This window comes from Ranitomeya imitator, chromosome 4, assembly GCF_032444005.1.
Source record: "Ranitomeya imitator isolate aRanImi1 chromosome 4, aRanImi1.pri, whole genome shotgun sequence".
Taxonomy (NCBI): Eukaryota; Metazoa; Chordata; class Amphibia; order Anura; family Dendrobatidae; genus Ranitomeya; species Ranitomeya imitator.
This window is the reverse complement of record NC_091285.1, coordinates 19,903,563-19,928,146: the sequence shown is the minus strand read 5'-3', so window position 1 is coordinate 19,928,146 and position 24,584 is coordinate 19,903,563. Positions and strand designations below refer to the sequence as shown.

The 24,584-nt window shown below is 45.0% G+C and overlaps 1 protein-coding gene across 5 annotated transcripts; it reads left to right on the top strand.

The window, feature by feature from the left end:
* Positions 1-12: 12 nt before the first annotated feature.
* Positions 13-23,854, top strand: ADCK2 (aarF domain containing kinase 2). Of its 5 annotated transcripts, none has more exons than XM_069763265.1 (8): positions 13-123; positions 18,416-18,562; positions 18,783-18,911; positions 19,530-19,625; positions 20,531-20,782; positions 20,926-21,054; positions 23,370-23,423; positions 23,592-23,854. In XM_069763265.1, the coding sequence occupies exons 2-8, from the start codon at positions 18,449-18,451 to the stop codon at positions 23,730-23,732; spliced, it is 915 nt and encodes a 304-aa protein (XP_069619366.1). In that variant the 5' UTR covers positions 13-123; positions 18,416-18,448; the 3' UTR covers positions 23,733-23,854. The 5 variants fall into 5 exon arrangements, with proteins under 5 accessions (XP_069619366.1, XP_069619367.1, XP_069619365.1 ...); XM_069763266.1 differs by lacking the exon at positions 13-123 and adding an exon at positions 15,832-15,930; XM_069763264.1 differs by lacking the exon at positions 13-123 and adding an exon at positions 15,838-16,995.
* The last annotated feature ends 730 nt before the right edge of the window (positions 23,855-24,584 follow it).

Below are 24,584 nucleotides of genomic sequence, written 5' to 3'. Positions count from 1 at the left end.
TTCCCACCCTGCAGGCCTGACCCATTCTGACTCCTTCATCTGCAGCTGGCTGGGGAAAGGTTCTATCTCCATGGCAACCGGTAGCCCCCAGAATGCAGGATTGGCCATACAGTTGTGGAAGGGGTAAATTAACCATTTTTAATCCATTGGGGGGCACTACAAAGAAAAAAAAACAGTCGGGGTCATCCTTGGGAGATAATGGCATTTTTATATTATTATTATATATTATTTTTTTAACTTTGGGACCCTAGGGAGTAGTTAGAAAATGATTTCACTATTTTTTATCTAATGGGAGCACTCACCCAAAAGAATAATCAGGGTCATCCCTGGGAGATAATGGCGTTTATATATATACTAGATGGTGGCCTGATTCTAACGCATTGGGTATTCTAGAATATGCATGTCCACGTAATATATTGCCCAGTCACGTAGTATATTGCCCAGTCACATAGTATATTGCCCAGCCACGTAGTATATTGCCCAGTCACGTAGTATATTGCCCAGTCACGTAGTATATTGCCCAGCCACGTAGTATATTGCCCAGCCACATAGTATATTGCCCAGTCACGTAGTATATTGCCCAGCCACGTAGTATATTGCCCAGCCACGTAGAATATTGCCCAGCCACGTAGTATATTGCCCAGCCACGTAGTATATTGCCCAGTCACGTAGTATATTGCCCAGTCACGTAGTATATTGCCCAGCCACGTAGTATATTGCCCGGCCACGTAGTATATTGCCCGGCCACGTAGTATATTGCCCAGTCACGTAGTATATTGCCCAGTCACGTAGTATATTGCCCAGCCACGTAGTATATTGCCCAGCCACGTAGTATATTGCCCAGCCACGTAGTATATTGCCCAGCCACGTAGAATATTGCCCAGTCACGTAGTATATTGCCCAGTCACGTAGTATATTGCCCGGCCACGTAGTATATTGCCCAGCCACGTAGTATATTGCCCAGCCACGTAGTATATTGCCCAGCCACGTAGTATATTGCCCAGTCACGTAGTATATTGCCCAGTCACGTAGTATATTGCCCAGCCACGTAGTATATTGCCCAGCCACGTAGTATATTGCCCAGCCACGTAGTATATTGCCCAGCCACGTAGTATATTGCACAGTCACGTAGTATATTGCCCAGCCACATAGAATATTGCCCAGCCACGTAGTATATTGCCCAGTCACGTAGTATATTGCCCAGTCACTTAGTATATTGCCCAGTCACGTAGTATATTGCCCAGCCACGTAGTATATTGCCCAGCCACGTAGTATATTGCCCGGCCACGTAGTATATTGCCCAGCCACGTAGTATATTGCCCAGTCATGTAGTATATTGCCCAGCCACGCAGTATATTGCCCAGCCACGTAGTATATTGCCCAGCCACGTAGTATATTGCCCAGCCACGTAGAATATTGCCCAGCCACGTAGTATATTGCCCAGTCACGTAGTATATTGCCCGGCCACGTAGTATATTGCCCAGTCACGTAGTATATTGCCCGGCCACGTAGTATATTGCCCAGTCACGTAGTATATTGCCCAGCCACCTTTAAATGAGAAGGTGTGTCCAAACTTTTTGTCTGTACTGTACATATATATATTTATTATTTTTTATGGGGGGAATGGTTTACAGGACTCTATGGGGTGGTTAGAAATTGATATAACTTATTTTTATTCAATGGGGGCACTACAAAAAAAAACAGTCGGGGTCATCCCTGGGAGATAATGGCAATATATATTTGTATTACTTTTTTCTTTATTTGGGGGATGGGTTAGAGGACCCTAGGGGGTGGTTAGAAAATGATTTAGCTGTTTTCTATCCAATGGGGCACTACAAAAAAACAGTCATCGCTTGTAGATAATGGCATTTTATATATATATGTACAGACCAAAAGTTTGGACACACCTTCTCATTTAAAGATTTTTAAGAGATGGTGGAACTTTTTTATGGGGGTTCTGGGATGTAATCTGACAGTGATACCATCATCCTCTACCAAAAAATGGAAAATCTCTGCTGACCCCTAGTGGCAATATCCAGAACTACCTCAACCAACATTGCCTCCCCCAGTCATTAGGGAGGAGACAGTGTATCCAATATTAATAGCAGGGACCTGCTGCTCCTGAGGGGGATTCTACACCTGGTGCAACCATAGGGACGAGCGGAGCCCAGATCAGCAGCATGTATGGGGGACAGGAGCACCAGCAGTCTGCCACGGGCCGTCCTTATAGGAAGTATTCAGTAAGAGTAAATATTTTAATGTCTGCTCATGTTCTGTTAAAACGTCCTATAAAAAGTCACAAGACAATCCCTTTAAGTGCATCATTTACATATATGTATATATCTGCATAAATAGCCCCATCATTAACATTCTTCACTAGATCAACACAGCACTACAGAGCCCTCTAGTGGCTAATATTGGGAATTATTTTCAGAACATCTTTATTAATAATAATAATAATAATAATAATAATCTTTATTTATATAGCGCCAACATATTCCGCAGCACTTTACAGTTTAACAATTTCAAACACAACAGTCATAAGTAACAATGTTAATAATAGAATAATTAAAGCAAAATAAGACGACAGTTTGTATATTAAATAAAATGAGTGCAGCTCTGGAGTATAATACAGGATGTAACTCAGGATCAGTAATGTAATGTATCTACACAGTGACTGCACCATCAGGATAGTGAGTGCAGCTCTGGAGTATAATACAGGATGTAACTCAGGATCAGTAATGTAATGTATCTACACAGTGACTGCACCAGCAGAATAGTGAGTGCAGCTCTGGGGTGTAATGCAGGATGTAACTCAGGATCAGTAATGTAATGTATGTACACGGTGACTGCACCAGCAGAATAGTGAGTGCAGCTCTGGAGTATAATACAGGATGTAACTAAGGATCAGTAATGTAATGTATGTACACAGTGACTGCACCAGGAGAATAGTGAGTGCAGCTCTGGAGTATAATACAGGATGTAACTCAGGATCAGTAATGTAATGTATGTACACAGTGACTGCACCAGCAGAATAGTGAGTACAGCTCTGGAGTATAATACAGGATGTAACTCAGGATCAGTAATGTAATGTATGTACACAGTGACTGCACCAGCAGAATAGTGAGTGCAGCTCTGGAGTATAATACAGGATGTAACTCAGGATCAGTAATGTAATGTATCTACACAGTGACTGCACCAGCAGAATAGTGAGTGCAGCTCTGGGGCATAATACAGGATGTAACTCAGGATCAGTAATGTATGTACACAGTGACTGCACCAGCAGAATAGTGAGTGCAGCTCTGGAGTATAATACAGGATGTAACTCAGGATCAGTAATGTAATGTATGTACACAGTGACTGCACCAGCAGAATAGTGAGTGCAGGTCTGGGGTATAATACAGGATGTAACTCAGGATCAGTAATGTAATGTATGTACACAGTGACTGCACCAGCAGAATAGTGAGTGCAGCTCTGGAGTATAATACAGGATGTAACTCAGGAGCAGCAATGTAATGTATGTACACAGTGACTGCACCAGCAGAATAGTGAGTGCAGCTGTGGAGTATTTTATAGGACATAACTTAGGAATAGTATAACTGGTATACTGTATATATGGAGAGTTGGTCACATGCTCGGTAATGCTTTATTCACACAGGACTTTGGTACCCCATTTTTGGATCACTTGGGGTCTCATTTGCCAAACTTATGGCAATCCTGCACTCTCCCGCACATAGGAGGTCTAGATTATAGGATGACACCTTTGTAGTGATCTGACCGGGGTCTGTTATGAACAGGTAATTCAGAACCACAATGGACCTTGAAGTTCAGAGCACACAAGGTGACCTGACATTTACCAAAAACATAGGACAAGCTCTGAGACGTGGAAACTCTGCTGACCGCAATCCCTAATCCTAACACACCACACTAGAGGTAGCCGTGGATTGCGCCTAACGCTCCCTATGCAACTCGGCACAGCCTGAGAAACTAACTAGCCCTGAAGATAGAAAAATAAGCCTACCTTGCCTCAGAGAAATTCCCCAAAGGAAAAGGCAGCCCCCCACATATAATGACTGTGAGTAAAGATGAAATACAAACACAGAGATGAAATAGATTTAGCAAAGTGAGGCCCGACTTACTGAATAGACCGAGGATAGGAAAGATAGCTTTGCGGTCAACACAAAAACCTACAAACAACCACGCAGAGGGGCAAAAAGACCCTCCGCACCGACTAACGGTACGGAGGTGCTCCCTCTGCGTCTCAGAGCTTCCAGCAAGCAAGAAAAAACCAATATAGCAAGCTGGACAGAAAATATAGCAAACAAAAATAACACAAGCATAACTTAGCTTATGCAGGATAGAGAGGCCACAGGAACGATCCAGGAGGAAGCAAAACCAATACTAGAACATTGACTGGAGGCCAGGATCAAAGCACCAGGTGGAGTTAAATAGAGCAGCACCTAACGACTTAACCTCATCACCTGAGGAAGGAAACTCAGAAGCCGCAGTACCACTCTCATCCACCAAAGGAAGCTTATAGACAGAACCAGCCGCAGTACCACTCACGACCACAGGAGGGAGCTTGGCCACAGAATTCACAACAGTACCCCCCCCTTGAGGAGGGGTCACCGAACCCTCACCAGAGCCCCCAGGCCGACCAGGATGAGCCACATGAAAGGCACGAACCAGATCGGCAGCATGGACATCAGAGGCAAAGACCCAGGAATTATCTTCCTGACCATAACCTTTCCACTTAACCAGAAACTAGAGTTTCCGTCTCGAAACACGAGAATCCAAAATCTTCTCCAAAATATACTCCAATTCCCCTTCAACCAAAACCGGAGCAGGAGGATCAATAGATGGAACCACAGGTGCCACGTATCTCCGCAAGAATGACCTATGGAACACGTTATGGATGGAAAAAGAAGCCGGAAGAGTCAAACGAAAAGACACAGGATTAAGAACCTCAGAAATCCTATATGGACCAATGAAACGAGGCTTAAATTTAGGAGAGGAAACCTTCATAGGAATATAACGAGATGACAACCAAACCAAATCCCCAACACGAAGTCGGGGACCCACACAGCGCCTGCGGTTAGCGAAACGTTGAGCCTTCTCCTGGGACAAAGTCAAATTGTCCACTACATGAGTCCAAATCTGCTGCAACCTGTCCACCACAGTATCCACACCAGGACAGTCCGAAGACTCAACCTGCCCTGAAGAGAAACGAGGGTGGAACCCAGAATTGCAGAAAAACGGCGAAACCAAAGTAGCCGAGCTGGCCCGATTATTAAGGGCGAACTCAGCCAAAGGCAAAAAGGACACCCAATCATCCTGATCAGCAGAAACAAAACATCTCAGATATGTTTCCAAGGTCTGATTGGTTCGTTCAGTCTGGCCATTTGTCTGAGGATGGAAAGCCGAGGAAAAAGACAAATCAATGCCCATCCTAGCACAAAAGGCTCGCCAAAACCTCGAAACAAACTGGGAACCTCTGTCAGAAACGATGTTCTCTGGAATGCCATGTAAACGAACCACATGCTGAAAAAACAATGGCACCAAATCAGAGGAGGAAGGCAATTTAGACAAGGGCACCAAATGGACCATCTTAGAGAAGCGATCACAAACCACCCAAATGACCGACATTCTTTGAGAGACGGGGAGATCCGAAATAAAATCCATAGAGATATGTGTCCAAGGCCTCTTCGGGACCGGCAAGGGCAAAAGCAACCCACTGGCACGAGAACAGCAGGGCTTAGCTCGAGCACAAATCCCACAGGACTGCACAAAAGAACGCACATCCCGCGACAGAGACGGCCACCAAAAGGATCTAGCCACCAAATCTCTGGTACCAAAGATTCCAGGATGACCAGCCAACACCGAACAACGAACCTCAGAGATAACTTTATTCGTCCACCTATCAGGGACAAACAGTTTCTCCGCTGGGCAACGGTCAGGTCTATTAGCCTGAAATTTTTGCAGCACCCGCTGCAAATCAGGGGAGATGACAGACAAAATTACCCCCTCTTTGAGAATACCCGCCGGCTCAGACAAACCCGGAGAATCGGGCACAAAACTCCTAGACAGGGCATCCGCCTTCACATTTTTAGAGCCCGGAAGGTACGAAACCACAAAGTCAAAACTGGAGAAAAACAGCGACCAACGAGCCTGTCTAGGATTCAACCATTTGGCAGACTCGAGATAAATCAAGTTCTTGTGATCAGTCAAGACCACCACGCGATGCTTAGCTCCTTCAAGCCAATGACGCCACTCCTCGAATGCCCACTTCATGGCTAGCAACTCTCGATTGCCAACATCATAATTTCGCTCAGCAGGCGAAAATTTCCTGGAAAAGAAGGCGCATGGTTTCATCACCGAGCAATCAGAACTTCTCTGCGACAAAACAGCCCCTGCTCCAATTTCGGAAGCATCAACCTCGACCTGGAACGGAAGTGAAACATCTGGTTGGCACAACACAGGGGCAGAGGAAAAACGACGCTTCAACTCCTGAAAAGCTTCCACAGCAGCAGAAGACCAATTGACCCCTTCACAAACAAAGAATTAGCACGCAGGACCTGGAACACCATTCTGCCCTGCTTCACATGAGACTCCCAATCATCCGAGAAGACCAAAATATCATCCAAGTATACAATCAGGAATTTATCCAGGTACTCTCGGAAGATGTCATGCATAAAGGACTGAAACACTGATGGAGCATTAGAAAGTCCGAATGGCATAACCAGGTACTCAAAATGGCCTTCGGGCGTATTAAATGCTGTTTTCCATTCATCGCCCCGTTTGATACGCACAAGATTATACGCACCACGAAGATCTATCTTGGTGAACCAACTAGCCCCCTTAATCCGAGCGAACAAATCAGACAGCAGCGGCAAGGGGTACTGAAATGTGACCGTAATTTTATTTAGAAGGCGGTAATCAATACAAGGTCTCAGCGAACCATCCTTCTTGGCCACAAAAAAGAAACCCGCTCCCAATGGCGACGATGACAGGCGAATATGACCCTTCTCCAAAGACTCCTTCACGTAACTCCGCATAGCGGCGTGCTCAGGTACAGATAAATTAAACAGTCGACCCTTAGGAAACTTACTACCAGGAATCAAATCGATAGCACAATCACAATCCCTATGCGGAGGTAGGGCATTGGACTTGGGCTCATCGAATACATCCCGGTAATCAGACAAGAACTCTGGGACCTCAGAAGGGGTCGATGATGAGATAGACAAAAATGGAACATCACCATGTACCCCCTGACAACCCCAGCTGGACACAGACATAGATTTCCAATCTAATACTGGGTTATGGACTTGTAGCCATGGCAACCCCAACACGACCACATCATGCAGATTATGCAACACCAGAAAGCGAATATCCTCCTGGTGCGCAGGAGCCATGCACATGGTCAGCTGGGTCCAGTATTGAGGCTTATTCTTGGCCAAAGGCGTAGCATCAATTCCTCTCAATGGAATAGGACACTGCAAGGGCTCCAAGACAAACCCACAGCGCCTAGCATACTCCAAGTCCATCAAATTCAGGGCAGCGCCTGAATCCACAAATGCCATGACAGAATAGGAAGACAAAGAGCAGATCAAAGTAACGGACAAAAGAAATTTCGACTGTACCGTACCAATGGTGGCAGACCTAGCGAACCGCTTAGTGCGCTTAGGACAATCGGAGATAGCATGAGTGGAATCACCACAGTAGAAACACAGCTCATTCTGACGTCTGTGTTCTTGCCTTTCAGCTCTGGTCAAAGTCCTATCGCACTGCATTGGCTCAGGTTTATGCTCAGATAATACCGCCAAATGGTGCACAGATTTACGCTCGCGCAAGCGTCGACCGATCTGAATAGCCAAAGACATAGACTCATTCAGACCAGCAGGCATAGGAAATCCCACCATGACATCCTTAATGGCTTCAGAGAGACCCTTTCTGAAAATAGCTGCCAGCGCACATTCATTCCATTGAGTGAGCACGGACCACTTTCTAAACTTCTGACAATAAATCTCTATCTCATCCTGACCCTGACTCAGAGCCAGCAAATTTTTCTCTGCCTGATCCACTGAATTAGGTTCGTCGTACAGCAATCCGAGCGCCAGAAAAAACGCATCAATATTACATAATGCAGGATCTCCTGGCGCAAGGGAAAATGCCCAGTCTTGAGGGTCGCCACGTAATAAAGAAATAATGATTTTAACTTGTTGAACTGGGTCACCAGAGGAGCGGGGTTTCAAAGCCAGAAACAGTTTACAATTATTTTTAAAATTCAAAAATTTAGCTCTATCTCCGGAAAATAACTCAGGAATAGGAATTTTAGGTTCTAACATAGGATTCTGAACCACTAAATCTTGAATGTTCTGTACTCTTATAGTGAGATTATCCATCAAAGAGGACAGACCCTGAATATCCATGTCCACACCTGTGTTCTGAACCACCCTGATGTAAAGGGGAAAAGAAAGACAGAACACAGTGCAAAGAAAAAAAAAATGGTCTCAGAACTTCTCTTTTCCCTCTATTGAGAAGCATTAGTACTTTGGGCATCCAGTACTGTTATGAACAGGTAATTCAGAACCACAATGGACCTTGAAGTTCAGAGCACACAAGGTGACCTGACATATACCAAAAACATAGGACAAGCTCTGAGACGTGGAAACTCTGCTGACCGCAATCCCTAATCCTAACACACCACACTAGAGGTAGCCGTGGATTGCGCCTAACGCTCCCTATGCAACTCGGCACAGCCTGAGAAACTAACTAGCCCTGAAGATAGAAAAATAAGCCTACCTTGCCTCAGAGAAATTCCCCAAAGGAAAAGGCAGCCCCCCACATATAATGACTGTGAGTAAAGATGAAATACAAACACAGAGATTAAATAGATTTAGCAAAGTGAGGCCCGACTTACTGAATAGACCGAGGATAGGAAAGATAGCTTTGCGGTCAACACAAAAACCTACAAACAACCACGCAGAGGGGCAAAAAGACCCTCCGCACCGACTAACGGTACGGAGGTGCTCCCTCTGCGTCTCAGAGCTTCCAGCAAGCAAGAAAAAACCAATATAGCAAGCTGGACAGAAAATATAGCAAACAAAAATAACACAAGCATAACTTAGCTTATGCAGGATAGAGAGGCCACAGGAACGATCCAGGAGGAAGCAAAACCAATACTAGAACATTGACTGGAGGCCAGGATCAAAGCACCAGGTGGAGTTAAATAGAGCAGCACCTAACGACTTAACCTCATCACCTGAGGAAGGAAACTCAGAAGCCGCAGTACCACTCTCATCCACCAAAGGAAGCTTATAGACAGAACCAGCCGCAGTACCACTCACGACCACAGGAGGGAGCTTGGCCACAGAATTCACAACAGTACCCCCCCCTTGAGGAGGGGTCACCGAACAATCACCAGAGCCCCCAGGCCGACCAGGATGAGCCACATGAAAGGCACGAACCAGATCGGCAGCATGGACATCAGAGGCAAAGACCCAGGAATTATCTTCCTGACCATAACCTTTCCACTTAACCAGAAACTAGAGTTTCCGTCTCGAAACACGAGAATCCAAAATCTTCTCCAAAATATACTCCAATTCCCCTTCAACCAAAACCGGAGCAGGAGGATCAATAGATGGAACCACAGGTGCCACGTATCTCCGCAAGAATGACCTATGGAACACGTTATGGATGGAAAAAGAAGCCGGAAGAGTCAAACGAAAAGACACAGGATTAAGAACCTCAGAAATCCTATATGGACCAATGAAACGAGGCTTAAATTTAGGAGAGGAAACCTTCATAGGAATATAACGAGATGACAACCAAACCAAATCCCCAACACGAAGTCGGGGACCCACACAGCGCCTGCGGTTAGCGAAACGTTGAGCCTTCTCCTGGGACAAAGTCAAATTGTCCACTACATGAGTCCAAATCTGCTGCAACCTGTCCACCACAGTATCCACACCAGGACAGTCCGAAGACTCAACCTGCCCTGAAGAGAAACGAGGGTGGAACCCAGAATTGCAGAAAAACGGCGAAACCAAAGTAGCCGAGCTGGCCCGATTATTAAGGGCGAACTCAGCCAAAGGCAAAAAGGACACCCAATCATCCTGATCAGCAGAAACAAAACATCTCAGATATGTTTCCAAGGTCTGATTGGTTCGTTCAGTCTGGCCATTTGTCTGAGGATGGAAAGCCGAGGAAAAAGACAAATCAATGCCCATCCTAGCACAAAAGGCTCGCCAAAACCTCGAAACAAACTGGGAACCTCTGTCAGAAACGATGTTCTCTGGAATGCCATGTAAACGAACCACATGCTGAAAAAACAATGGCACCAAATCAGAGGAGGAAGGCAATTTAGACAAGGGCACCAAATGGACCATCTTAGAGAAGCGATCACAAACCACCCAAATGACCGACATTCTTTGAGAGACGGGGAGATCCGAAATAAAATCCATAGAGATATGTGTCCAAGGCCTCTTCGGGACCGGCAAGGGCAAAAGCAACCCACTGGCACGAGAACAGCAGGGCTTAGCTCGAGCACAAATCCCACAGGACTGCACAAAAGAACGCACATCCCGCGACAGAGACGGCCACCAAAAGGATCTAGCCACCAAATCTCTGGTACCAAAGATTCCAGGATGACCAGCCAACACCGAACAACGAACCTCAGAGATAACTTTATTCGTCCACCTATCAGGGACAAACAGTTTCTCCGCTGGGCAACGGTCAGGTCTATTAGCCTGAAATTTTTGCAGCACCCGCTGCAAATCAGGGGAGATGACAGACAAAATTACCCCCTCTTTGAGAATACCCGCCGGCTCAGACAAACCCGGAGAATCGGGCACAAAACTCCTAGACAGGGCATCCGCCTTCACATTTTTAGAGCCCGGAAGGTACGAAACCACAAAGTCAAAACTGGAGAAAAACAGCGACCAACGAGCCTGTCTAGGATTCAACCATTTGGCAGACTCGAGATAAGTCAAGTTCTTGTGATCAGTCAAGACCACCACGCGATGCTTAGCTCCTTCAAGCCAATGACGCCACTCCTCGAATGCCCACTTCATGGCTAGCAACTCTCGATTGCCAACATCATAATTTCGCTCAGCAGGCGAAAATTTCCTGGAAAAGAAGGCGCATGGTTTCATCACCGAGCAATCAGAACTTCTCTGCGACAAAACAGCCCCTGCTCCAATTTCGGAAGCATCAACCTCGACCTGGAACGGAAGCGAAATATCTGGTTGGCACAACACAGGGGCAGAGGAAAAACGACGCTTCAACTCCTGAAAAGCTTCCACAGCAGCAGAAGACCAATTGACCCCTTCACAAACAAAGAATTAGCACGCAGGACCCGGAACACCATTCTGCCCTGCTTCACATGAGACTCCCAATCATCCGAGAAGACCAAAATATCATCCAAGTATACAATCAGGAATTTATCCAGGTACTCTCGGAAGATGTCATGCATAAAGGACTGAAACACTGATGGAGCATTAGAAAGTCCGAATGGCATAACCAGGTACTCAAAATGGCCTTCGGGCGTATTAAATGCTGTTTTCCATTCATCGCCCCGTTTGATACGCACAAGATTATACGCACCACGAAGATCTATCTTGGTGAACCAACTAGCCCCCTTAATCCGAGCGAACAAATCAGACAGCAGCGGCAAGGGGTACTGAAATGTGACCGTAATTTTATTTAGAAGGCGGTAATCAATACAAGGTCTCAGCGAACCATCCTTCTTGGCCACAAAAAAGAAACCCGCTCCCAATGGCGACGATGACAGGCGAATATGACCCTTCTCCAAAGACTCCTTCACGTAACTCCGCATAGCGGCGTGCTCAGGTACAGATAAATTAAACAGTCGACCCTTAGGAAACTTACTACCAGGAATCAAATCGATAGCACAATCACAATCCCTATGCGGAGGTAGGGCATTGGACTTGGGCTCATCGAATACATCCCGGTAATCAGACAAGAACTCTGGGACCTCAGAAGGGGTCGATGATGAGATAGACAAAAATGGAACATCACCATGTACCCCCTGACAACCCCAGCTGGACACAGACATAGATTTCCAATCTAATACTGGGTTATGGACTTGTAGCCATGGCAACCCCAACACGACCACATCATGCAGATTATGCAACACCAGAAAGCGAATATCCTCCTGGTGCGCAGGAGCCATGCACATGGTCAGCTGGGTCCAGTATTGAGGCTTATTCTTGGCCAAAGGCGTAGCATCAATTCCTCTCAATGGAATAGGACACTGCAAGGGCTCTAAGAGAAACCCACAACGCTTAGCATACTCCAAGTCCATCAAATTCAGGGCAGCGCCTGAATCCACAAATGCCATGACAGAATAGGAAGACAAAGAGCAGATCAAAGTAACGGACAAAAGAAATTTCGACTGTACCGTACCAATGGTGGCAGACCTAGCGAACCGCTTAGTGCGCTTAGGACAATCGGAGATAGCATGAGTGGAATCACCACAGTAGAAACACAGCTCATTCTGACGTCTGTGTTCTTGCCTTTCAGCTCTGGTCAAAGTCCTATCGCACTGCATTGGCTCAGGTTTATGCTCAGATAATACCGCCAAATGGTGCACAGATTTACGCTCGCGCAAGCATCGACCGATCTGAATAGCCAAAGACATAGACTCATTCAGACCAGCAGGCATAGGAAATCCCACCATGACATCCTTAATGGCTTCAGAGAGACCCTTTCTGAAAATAGCTGCCAGCGCACATTCATTCCATTGAGTGAGCACGGACCACTTTCTAAACTTCTGACAATAAATCTCTATCTCATCCTGACCCTGACTCAGAGCCAGCAAATTTTTCTCTGCCTGATCCACTGAATTAGGTTCGTCGTACAGCAATCCGAGCGCCAGAAAAAACGCATCAATATTACATAATGCAGGATCTCCTGGCGCAAGGGAAAATGCCCAGTCTTGAGGGTCGCCACGTAATAAAGAAATAATGATTTTAACTTGTTGAACTGGGTCACCAGAGGAGCGGGGTTTCAAAGCCAGAAACAGTTTACAATTATTTTTAAAATTCAAAAATTTAGCTCTATCTCCAGAAAATAACTCAGGAATAGGAATTTTAGGTTCTAACATAGGATTCTGAACCACTAAATCTTGAATGTTCTGTACTCTTATAGTGAGATTATCCATCAAAGAGGACAGACCCTTAATATCCATGTCCACACCTGTGTTCTGAACCACCCTGATGTAAAGGGGAAAAGAAAGACAGAACACAGTGCAAAGAAAAAAAAATGGTCTCAGAACTTCTCTTTTCTCTCTATTGAGAAGCATTAGTACTTTGGGCCTCCAGTACTGTTATGAACAGGTAATTCAGAACCACAATGGACCTTGAAGTTCAGAGCACACAAGGTGACCTGACATATACCAAAAACATAGGACAAGCTCTGAGACGTGGAAACTCTGCTGACCGCAATCCCTAATCCTAACACACCACACTAGAGGTAGCCGTGGATTGCGCCTAACGCTCCCTATGCAACTGGGCACAGCCTGAGAAACTAACTAGCCCTGAAGATAGAAAAATAAGCCTACCTTGCCTCAGAGAAATTCCCCAAAGGAAAAGGCAGCCCCCCACATATAATGACTGTGAGTAAAGATGAAATACAAACACAGAGATGAAATAGATTTAGCAAAGTGAGGCCCGACTTACTGAATAGACCGAAGATAGGAAAGATAGCTTTGCGGTCAACACAAAAACCTACAAACAACCACGCAGAGGGGCAAAAAGACCCTCCGCACCGACTAACGGTACGGAGGTGCTCCCTCTGTGTCTCAGAGCTTCCAGCAAGCAAGAAAAAAACAATATAGCAAGCTGGACAGAAAATATAGCAAACAAAAATAACACAAGCAGAACTTAGCTTATGCAGGATAGAGAGGCCACAGGAACGATCCAGGAGGAAGCAAGACCAATACTAGAACATTGACTGGAGGCCAGGATCAAAGCACCAGGTGGAGTTAAATAGAGCAGCACCTAACGACTTAACCTCATCACCTGAGGAAGGAAACTCAGAAGCCGCAGTACCACTCTCATCCACCAAAGGAAGCTTATAGACAGAACCAGCCACAGTACCACTCACGACCACAGGAGGGAGCTTGGCCACAGAATTCACAACAGGGGTCATTTCTGGAGGCCACAGATTTACCAGCTGATCTAATGCACCTCATAATCTAATGTGACCACTTGTAATTTCCATTCATTCCCTTGACATTGTATATACCCTGCACCGACCACTCTGAAGACCACCTATTGTGTCCCCCCATTTCCTTGTAGATTGTAAGCTTGCGAGCAGGGACCTCACCCCTAATGTCACTGTTTAAATTGTCTTAACTTGTATTGAATTTATTGTCTGTACATGTCCCCGCTTAATTGTAAAGTGCTGCGGAATATGTTGGCTCTATATAAATAAAAAATTATCATTATTATTATTACTGCGATAGCTGCACCCACTCCACAATATGGCGTCTGTGGTGCCCTGAGCTCACCAGAAAGACTGGATGAGAGTGAGAGAGAGAAGAAAGGAGAGAAAAGAGGAGAGAAGAAAGGAGAGAAGAGAGAGGAGAGGGAACAGAGGAGAGAGAGAAGGAACAGGAGAGGAGAGAGAAGAAAGGAGAGGGAACAGAGGAGAGAGAGAAGGAACAGGAGAGGAGAGAGAAGAAAGGAGAGGGAAAAGAGGAAGAAGAAAGGAGGGAAGGAAGGAAAGGAGAGAGAAGTGATGAGAGAGAGGAGAGGAAAGAGAAGAGAGGAAAGGAGAGAGAGAAGAGAGGGAACAGAGGAGTGAGCGAGAGAAAAGAGGGAAGAGAAGGAGAGAAGAAAGGAGAGGAGAGAGGTGTTGAGAGAGAAGAGGAAAGAGAAGAGAGGAAAGGAGAGAGAGAAGAGACAGAAGAGAGGGAACAGAGCAGGAGAGGAGAGAAGAAAGGAGAGAAAAGAGGAGAGAAGAAAGGAGAGAAAAGAGGAGAGAAGAAAGGAGAGAGAGAAGTGATGAGAGAAAAGAGAGAAGAGAGGAAAGGAGAGGGAACAGAGGAGTGAGAGAGAGAAGAGAGGGAACAGGAGAGGAGAGAGAAGAAAGGAGAGAGAGAAAAGAGGAGAGAAAAGGAAAGGAGAGGTGATGAGAGAGAAGAGGAAAGAGAAGAGAGGAAAAGAGAGGAGACAGAAGAGAGGGAACAGAGCAGGAGGAGAGAAGAAATGAGAGAAAAGAGGAGAGAAGAGAGAGAGGTGATGAGAGGAGAGGAGAGAGAGGAGAGAGGAGGAGAGAAAAGAGGAAGAAAGGAGAAAAGAGATGAGAGAGAATAGACAGAGGGAGCATAATATACAGAGACGGATGGAGGAGAGAGCAGAGGCCGGGGCTCCTGTACAGGACAATATTTGGGCCCCCAGTCCGCAGCCCCTCATTACTCCCAGCTGCTCTGGAGGCGCCTGTGGCCCCTTACACTTGTCGGCCCCTGTGCTTGCACCCATAGTATGTGGCCCCTGGATATATGCATTACATACACAGCTCCTCACACAGACCCTGCAGCCCCCGGCTCTCATTAGTGGGGTCCACACTACTCTTGTCCAGCACTATTGATGGCTGACAGAAGCGGTTATGGGGCTGCCGGTCATTAAGATTCGGCTCCTGAGCGCCCCCTGGTGTCGCCTCCGCCTTCCTGTACACAGAGCTGGAGACTTATTTCCTGCACCAGAGTTAATAGGAGCACTCTGGCAACGTTAGGGTTAATGGCCGCTCTGACGTCACCGGGAAGGGGCGTGCCCGGGCTCCTGTACTCCGCTGGCGCTCTCAGAACGTTGTGTTGCCGGATTGTCGGTCACGTGATCCGCGCTCTTGGCTGACAGCCGGGGGGATCTCAGGTCGCTTCTGTCCTGCGGATCTATCGATCTGATCGTACGTGCTCAGGGTTGCTGATGACAATGGAGCCTGGAGAGGAGGCAGAGCCGCTGCCGCTCATCTGACCTGTGTGTACTTGGTCCTATAATGTCGCAGTGCTTCTATCTGAGAGCAGGAGCCTCTTTTTGCTCCAGGATTCGCTTTTGCAGGAGATCCAGGGATCTGACTAAATGGAGGGACCTGGCAGCTCGGAGACTCAGGTGTACAAGTGTCAGGACCCTGTCCAGGATCACCTTCTGGTGCTTGGGTGTTAGATATGTGACAACCAATGGGCAATGTGAGCGGCTGGTCCAGGAGGAAGACCCAGGTGAGAAGCTCCTGCGCTTAGGACCTTCAGACAGTCCACAGAAGCCACCAGAGACGTTCCTGAAGAAGATCGACTTTGTTGTCCGAGTGGGGGTCCGCGCTTTCATCCTATTTTGCAAATTCGGACCCCTATTAATCGTGTATCCCCTCACCTACCTTTCGGGAAGTCTGAATTCTCTTTGGCTTTGTCTTTTGTTGAAGGCCACGGAGACATCAGGACCGGCGTGCATCAAGCTTGGCCAATGGGCTAGCACTCGACGAGATCTCTTCTCGGAGGAATTCTGCCATCTGTTTTCCAAATTACATGTTAAAGTGTCTCCGCACCCCTGGGAATACACTGACCTCTGTCTGAGAAGAGCCTTCGGGGACAACTACGCTCATGTGTTGAGGTTCTCCAGCAGAGATCCTGTAGGATCTGGTTGTGTGGCCCAGGTATATAAGGCCCATGCCGACCTATCAGGGATTCACAATGTGGAGTCCCAATCTCTGGTAGAGAGTATGGAGCAGGGTTGGGCGTATGAAGCATGGGAGGTGCTGGGACTTCATGGAATTATTGGACGTCTTAGGAACTGGAGGCAACTTGGCCAAGGTTCTCCAAAGGACCCTAAACCATTACATTCTCCAATAAGAGGATCAGAGGAAGATTCCGATCACCTTGTCCCCGTGGCGGTAAAAGTAAGATATCCATTAAGGTCAGTGGAAGCTGTATGAGGCTTCCGGAACTTGAAGGCCCCTATTATAACCCAATGGACCTAAGTAAGTTGATGTTCCTCTTGTGACTGTTCCTGTAATTCCATCATTCTCAGTTTCCTTCTCCCATGAAAGAACAGTAAACTTGAGTTGTAAACTCTTCCTAAACCCTTAGGAGCTGTCTCCCTCTAATTTTGACTCAAGGTGACCAGAATTTTAGCATTTGAAGGGCGTCCATCAAATTTCATACTAGTAGGCCAATATCAATGCTGGGTAGTCCACCTAAAGGGGTTTTCCACTTTTAAGAATACTTCCTCTAATGTAAAGTAAAATCAGATATTATTAACCCTCCGTGACTCCAACACCAGTCTTTCTCAGTGACTGGCTGCAGTGGTGACCTTACATCCACAGTGGTCTCAGTAGCTCATGCCATTTACATCTGACAGATTGGAGCTATCGGTCATGTCAGCTGTCAACGTGAGGTCACCACTGATGCCTAAACACAAACCAGTGCACAACAAGGGAGAGCAGGCGCTGGAGACCAGGACGGTGGATACTTTCATTACAGGACTGACATGGGGAGATGCTTCAGTACCACCTGGTGATGATATCATACATGGGTCCGGTTCTAGGTCATCAGTTGTGTATGATACTCTCCAGAGGTTACCCAGCAGGTAACATTTTTTACCAATGGTGTAAAATGAGTAAAAAAAAAGTAAGATTGAATCCTCCGATCTTCTGTGGCTCATGTTCCCGTACTATTGTGGTCTTCAGCCATTCTCTATTGCCTTGTCTTGCCTCAAGAAAGGTTAGAAAATGCTTTCTTGGCCAATTACTGGTCGGGTCTTAGCTACTAGTTGGCTTAGTGGCTTTTATTAGTGTCTCCTAAATGTTGAGATGGCACTATTAAGTAGAGACTGGTGGGACCAGATGTCTTTGATGTAGGAGGGATTAGTTCTCATCCAATCAACCACTACCCTGCCATGTACTGATGAGGAGCAAAATCTTTGTAGATGGTTCTGGGCTTGGCTAGTCTGAGTCGATTTTCTTACTTCTGAACCTAGGCTACTTTGCATACTTTATTTCCCATAGATCATTGCCTGTAAGTTTCTTTAACTAGGTCCCTCACCCCAGAGCAATGATCTTCTGTTCTATTTTGCTGGTGTGCTTTTTTGTAAAGGTTCTTTAACATCTAGTGACATGTCAGAAGATTACTTAAAGTGGTTGTCTCGTATGGCCTGTTATATAGAGAGGAGTCTCCTCAGGAGTCATACAGGGGAAAATGTCATCACCGTCAGAGATGAATCTCTGTCGCCCACTTGGCCTTCTCATAACTTAGAAAAGCTAATTTTTTTCCCAAGGGTGATGAAAAAATAAAAAATAAAATGTTTTATTCATCTCAACAGCCACTATTCCATGATTTGGCCAGTTTAGCATGCTAGAAACTGGTGATCGGGGTCCACTTTAAGTCTCAACTTGTTACTAGGTCCTTCATCCAGGTCTTGGCCAGCAAGTGAAGATGGACCTTCTCATCATGAAGACCTGGAGCAGACTTGTTAGTCTGATCCCCGGATTCAGGTGGTTGAGTCTGACGGAGATTGTGGAGGAGTTTGGGAAATTAATGACCCAACAAGTAAGTATATTATACTACATTTTCTGTGTAATCTGCGACTTTGATAGATATGGGTCTCAATTTGTATTAAGCCTGGTTGGCCAGGTGACCAGAGAAGTCTTCTCACAGTCTTCAGTATAAAACACTCTTTCATTATTTCTTTTGGGAGAATCATTCATTGCTGAGGACCAACCATATACCCAAACCAAAAATTCTCACAGTAGTTTTTCTTTTTTGGCAGATAGATCTGCGTTTTGAAGCCAGGAACTTGGAAACATTTCAAGAAAAATTTGAGAAAATGGATTTTATAAAGTTTCCCACTCCTCTACGACCCTTTGTGACGAGGAACATCATGGTGGAGACCTTCGAGGTGGGCAGTCATTGGGGGTCATGTATCAGTTGTGGCATTTTTACTACACGTTTGGTATTGAAAATGGTGATATCTGTGTATCTGTAGAAATCAAAAGTGAAAGTTGGTTGACTCCAGTGAGATCCGTTCATGGCTCCCACGAGTTAGAAAAAGCAGATACAAAAAGTGCCTTGCCTTGATGGATCTACCATGTTTGTGTATCACATGGACAGTCCATTAATTCTAAGGAGCACTGTATAATACTTCTCTTCCCCTCCAGTAGTGGTGTAGAAAAGTTGATCATGTCTGACCACTGGAGGTTCCAATATCAGGACACCATTAAAGAGGTTCTCCATTTTGGACACCATACTAACTTTCTTGTTTAGAAGTTTTCCTTGACAAGCTGAGATCAGGGTGTCCCGCTGGTGTAAACTCCGGTAATCTATGTGACATCTCAGTGGCAAGTGGTCAGTTTCCCTCTCGTGCCTCCAAAGGAGAAGTGGAGGATTACACCCATTGGTGTCCTCCTGAGGAAGACATTCTTAGAAGCTGTGGACCATACGGGGCGGGGAGGGAATTGAAAATAAGTTTAGATGGTTGTTGAGTTATGTTCCTGGATTCTTTGTTTTTATCCATTAGGACGGAGAACCGTTGTCTCTTTATCTGCAGGAGGCTGGGTCTTCTGAGATCAAACATCGGATCGCAGCAATGGGAATGGACATGTTACTGAAGATGGTAGGAACTGTCTTCAGTGGTAATTCTGGGATCTCTACTCTTTGAAGTTTGTGTAGCCAGTATTCTCAATATGTGCTAATAATGTGATCATTGGATGGAACAAGGGTCAAGTCTGGCAGAGATCAGTCATAAATGGAGGTCAGGCAAAGGCAGCTGGCAGAACGAGGACTAGAAAATCATGTGAGCTGCAGGAACGAACGTATATCAACATAGACTGCAGCCAAATGGACCTCCTTACTCAGGCACAGAGCGCTATGGAAGGAACCTTACGAAACTTGGGGCACATTGGCACTGACTGGATTCAGTGATTTAGCAATCACTGGCCCTTTTAAGAGGCTGTTTATTTTCTAGGAGGTTGTAAGGCATGCAACTAAAGGGGGGTGTTACAGTACAGATGGTACAAGTGATAGATATGGACAGGGACATATGGCAAGGGTATCTGCATAGCAAGGCCACTGGCAAGGAGATAGTTACATGATAAGATTCTGTGACTCTGCTGCCACCACTAGGGGGAGCTCACTGCAGACAGCTTTGTAACTGAACACACTGTATAAACAGTATGCAGTTAGCTCCCTCTAGTGTTGACTGCAGATACATGATCAAATCCAAGCTTACTTTATGAGTATGCTGAGGATTTGGAGCTCTATAACAGAAAAATGGCTGTAAAGATGGTCCCAAAGGTGGAAATTAATTATTGGTACATTGAAATTAAGGTGGTGACTTCTGTAGTTAGAAAAAATTTGAGATATGATAATCCACCCACGATCCAACAATTGTATGATTTGCTTGAGATAAGATGACTTGAAATTTCGACATCTCACAATGCTGCCTCTGGTGGCCAGGATGATAATCGCAGGAATGGTTAGAGTATGGATTCTAACTCATCCCGTAATCTTTCCTTTCAGGTATTTGTGGATAATTTTGTCCACGCTGATCTCCATCCTGGTAATATCCTTGTTCAGGGGGTTCTGGAGTTCTCCCCTGCCCACAGTGATCTGACCACCCTAGTGGACATGTGTGACACCCTGATTGTCAATGTCCGGCCCAGCCGTTGCCCTCTTAGGTTGGTCTTGCTGGATGCCGGCATTGTGGCTGAGCTACAGGAGAATGATCTTGAAAACTTCCGCTCCGTCTTTACTGCGGTAGTTCTAGGGCAGGTGAGCGGGATGTTGTACACGATTATGACCAGTTTGCTTCTTTTCTGTAGAGTTTCACTTTATCACATCTTCTCCTTTCACCAAGACTAGTGGTCAATGAAAGGCAAAATTTTAATTTGGTGGGCTCTGATCGGTTCCCGCAGGGAGAGAAGGTGGCCGAGTTGATCCTACATCACGCCAGAGCCAATCAGTGTGTTGACGTGCAAAGCTTCAAGTCACAGATGGCGGAGTTGGTGAACGAGGCCAGGACAAATACGGTATCGCTTGGGAAGGTGAGGACATAATGACTTTCAGCAATCAGTTATGATCAGCGGAAGAAGCTGGGAGAAGGTATTGAATTTCTCTGCAGCTCCTCCGCAGGAGAAATACGGCATTACACTCATCAATAATGTGTTGGATCCTCCAGAGGGAGAGATGCTGTTTATGGCCTTTTTCTAGATGAAGACTTTAAACGTTGATCACCTTGTATTCCTAAAAGGGTGTCTCTAAACCAGGCATCCCCTTAAAGGGACTGTGTTCTAGAGCCATCATCTCCCTGTTTTTACCATTTACATGCCTTTGTCAGTCACTGACCGCAGCATTAGTCCTTGGTTTTGGACAGTTGATGGGTTGCCTTAACCATACTGAGGGCTTCCATCATTATGATTTTGGTTTTCCCATAAATAAAAATATCAATATTTATCTTGTGCAGTAGACACAATAAAGCAAAAAAATTGTAGTGTAAGAATTGCCATTTTTCAGATCACTGCACTTCCCTCAAAAATTACAATGGAACGTGATCGATACAACAGTGTCATGTCCAATAGTGTTGTCAACCTTGAAATTGTTCCCAGAAAATTATTGCAATTTAACAACATAAATAAAAGATATCACACACAACCCCCCAAAATGGGCCGGACAAAATTGTTGGCACCCTCAACTTAATATTTGGTTAAACACTTTTGGGAATAAACAACTGCAATCAATCCCTTCCTATAACCATCAACAAGCTTCTTACATCTCTCAACTGGAAACCTGTCCCTTCATCTCCAGAGAAACTTGAAGATACACCTGATTCAGAACATGGAGACCAGGATTCTGACAAAGATTTTCATGTTAGTCCCAACGAGTCACAGCTTTTTTTAACAGCTCAAATTAAATTATTTAGTCAGGGACTTGGACCTTCCTAAACATTCTCCAGAAATTTTAGGCTCTAGACTAAAGGAAAAGAACCTTCTAGCTCTTGGTACCAGTTTTTCATGGTACAGAAGCAGAGAAAAGGAATTCCTTCCATACTTTTCTCAAGATGGCGATCTAGTGTATTGCAGTGATGTTCCTGAGCTGATGGAAAAATGTAACGTTGAGTACAATGTGAGAGAGTGGAGACTCGTTATTGATTCATTAAAAAAATGTGAACGCTGTGCTACTGCACAATGACAGCGAGTATGCTTCAGTCAGTTCCTGTAGGACATTATGGGCCCTTGAAGAAAAGCTATGAGAATTTAGACTTTATTCTTAGTCCATGCTCTTTGTGTGAATGGGACAACAAGGATAGTACTCATCACTGGAGCCAAAAAAGTTGGGCAACGAGAACGTCTTTGCAACCTGGACTCAAGAACATAGTTACGGAAAGTTTTAGTTGATCCCAATAAAGTTCTCCTGCTATCACTCCACATTAAGCTTGGACTTGTGCACTCCACATTAAGCTGTTTGTGAAAGCTGTACCGAAAGAAGGAAAGACTTTTAAGAGCCCGTGTATCAAGTTTCAGGGACTGTCCAAAGCAAAACTGAAGGAAGGCATTTTTGTGGGTCCGTATATTCAAAAACTCTCGAAGGATGATGTGCTCAAAACAAAAAATGGAAGCTATTGAGAAAAGGGCTTGAAATTCTTTTAAAGGAGTCATGAAGAAATTTCTAAGTAACAACAAAGATCCAAAATGTAAATCCATCGTGGAGAACATGCTGAAACATTTCAAAGCCTTGGGTTGTCTGATGAACTTCAAGTTACATTTGTTTACATTCCCATTTGGACCCTTTGCTGAAAACCTTGGTGCTGTTGTCGAAGATCAAGGAGAAAGATTTCATCAAGATATCAAGGAGATGGAACGTGAACATGATGGGGGACTACTGCTAGACGCTTCACAGAGAAGATCCGCAAACCTCCCTTAAGAGAAAAGGTTTCAAGAGAAGCTTTGAAGAGAAAAGGAAAAGGCGCAAGAATTAATTTCCAATACAGTTAGTTGAATGTTCAATACATTTTTATATGTTGTCTTCAATAAAGATTTTTCTTGTTCATCTCCCTTGTACATAATTTCACTCGTGTTTAGTGCAAAATCCATACTTGATGATTAAAAATAGACGTGTTTTGGGTTTTTTTAAATCGGGGTATAAGAAAACAAAAATTAGTAATTGGATTTGATATAAATGTCCTAAAGCCAAATTTTGCATGTCTGTGTAATCAGTGGGAGGTTATATACTAATAGTGGAAGGAAAATAATATTCTAGTATTTCAGGAGATAAGGGAGTCTAAACTGTGGAATTAAGGAATTTATTGAGGATTTATAAAATTAATATATTTTACTTTTTTTTTTTTTTCATCAACTCTCAGCTCCAGGTTGCAACTTTGCTCTCTCGGGTCTTCCATCTTCTGATGACACATAAGGTACAGTGCTTACTTACATTACTTATTCCATGTTCTTCTGCGTTCAGCATTCATCTCCCCAGACACATAAGACTGCATCCTGAGCGTTAACAGGAAGTCAGCAGGATGTTGTATGGAGCTCAGAATGTGATTGGAGTAAAATTATATTTTTCTTTATTTTATTTCCAGGTGAAGCTTGAGAGTAACTTTGCCTCCATCGTCTTTGCCATTTTGGTTTTGGAAGGACTTGGCCGCTCGCTGGACCCGGAGATCGATATACTGGAGGCAGCCAAGCCTCTGCTGGTAAAGAGTGCTGCGTCTCTGATCTAAACAAGACCCGGACGCTAGAGACGTCTGGAGATTCTTATTCCTTCCTTAGATGGCTGACACAAAGGAAGTTTTTCTAACTCATGATGATTGTTTCAATAAAAAAAAAAAACAGTGAAACAAAACCGGCATCAGACTTAATTGTGAGCATTACAGAACAGATTCACAGTCTTTTGTTGGTTCATCCAGAGTTCTCTGGTTTATAAGCCGAAAACCAAAATTACAGTAATGTAAAACACTCTGGAAGATCGGTCAGCGAGACGTAGCAAACACTAAGGGGCCCTCGCTGAATATAGACCTACAGTCGCCTCCTATTTTATTGTGTTGACTAGAGATGAGCTGATCAGACAACATTCGAAATCTCCTCTTCGTGTGAATTTTCCCGAGACGTTTGATTTTCGGAGAAGTTATTCTCCACAAATGGAATACCCCTTATTATGTTATAAGTTTTTTTCAGATAAAATCCTTTATGCTCACTTCTCCAGGCCATCTGCTCTTCACCGTCACCTGTCCGGTTCTCTCCACATCTTCAGATCACTACTGTTAAAGATCTAATATGGATAGGACCAGACGGGAAAGTGGTGGGACCGGAGAGGGGAGAAGTGAGAAAAATGCTGGCCAGTGGAAGTCATTGTTATGCTGATGACACTCAGATCTACCTCTTTGGCCCAGACGTCACCTCTCTGCTGTCCAAGATCCCAGAGTGTCTATCAGCCATATCCTCCTTTTCCTCTCACTTCCTCAAACTCAATGTGGACAAATCTGAACTCCTCTTTCCTCCATCTCATAGATCTTCATTATCTGACCTATCGCAATTAACAACATCACTCTTTCCCCCGTACCGTAAGTCCGCTG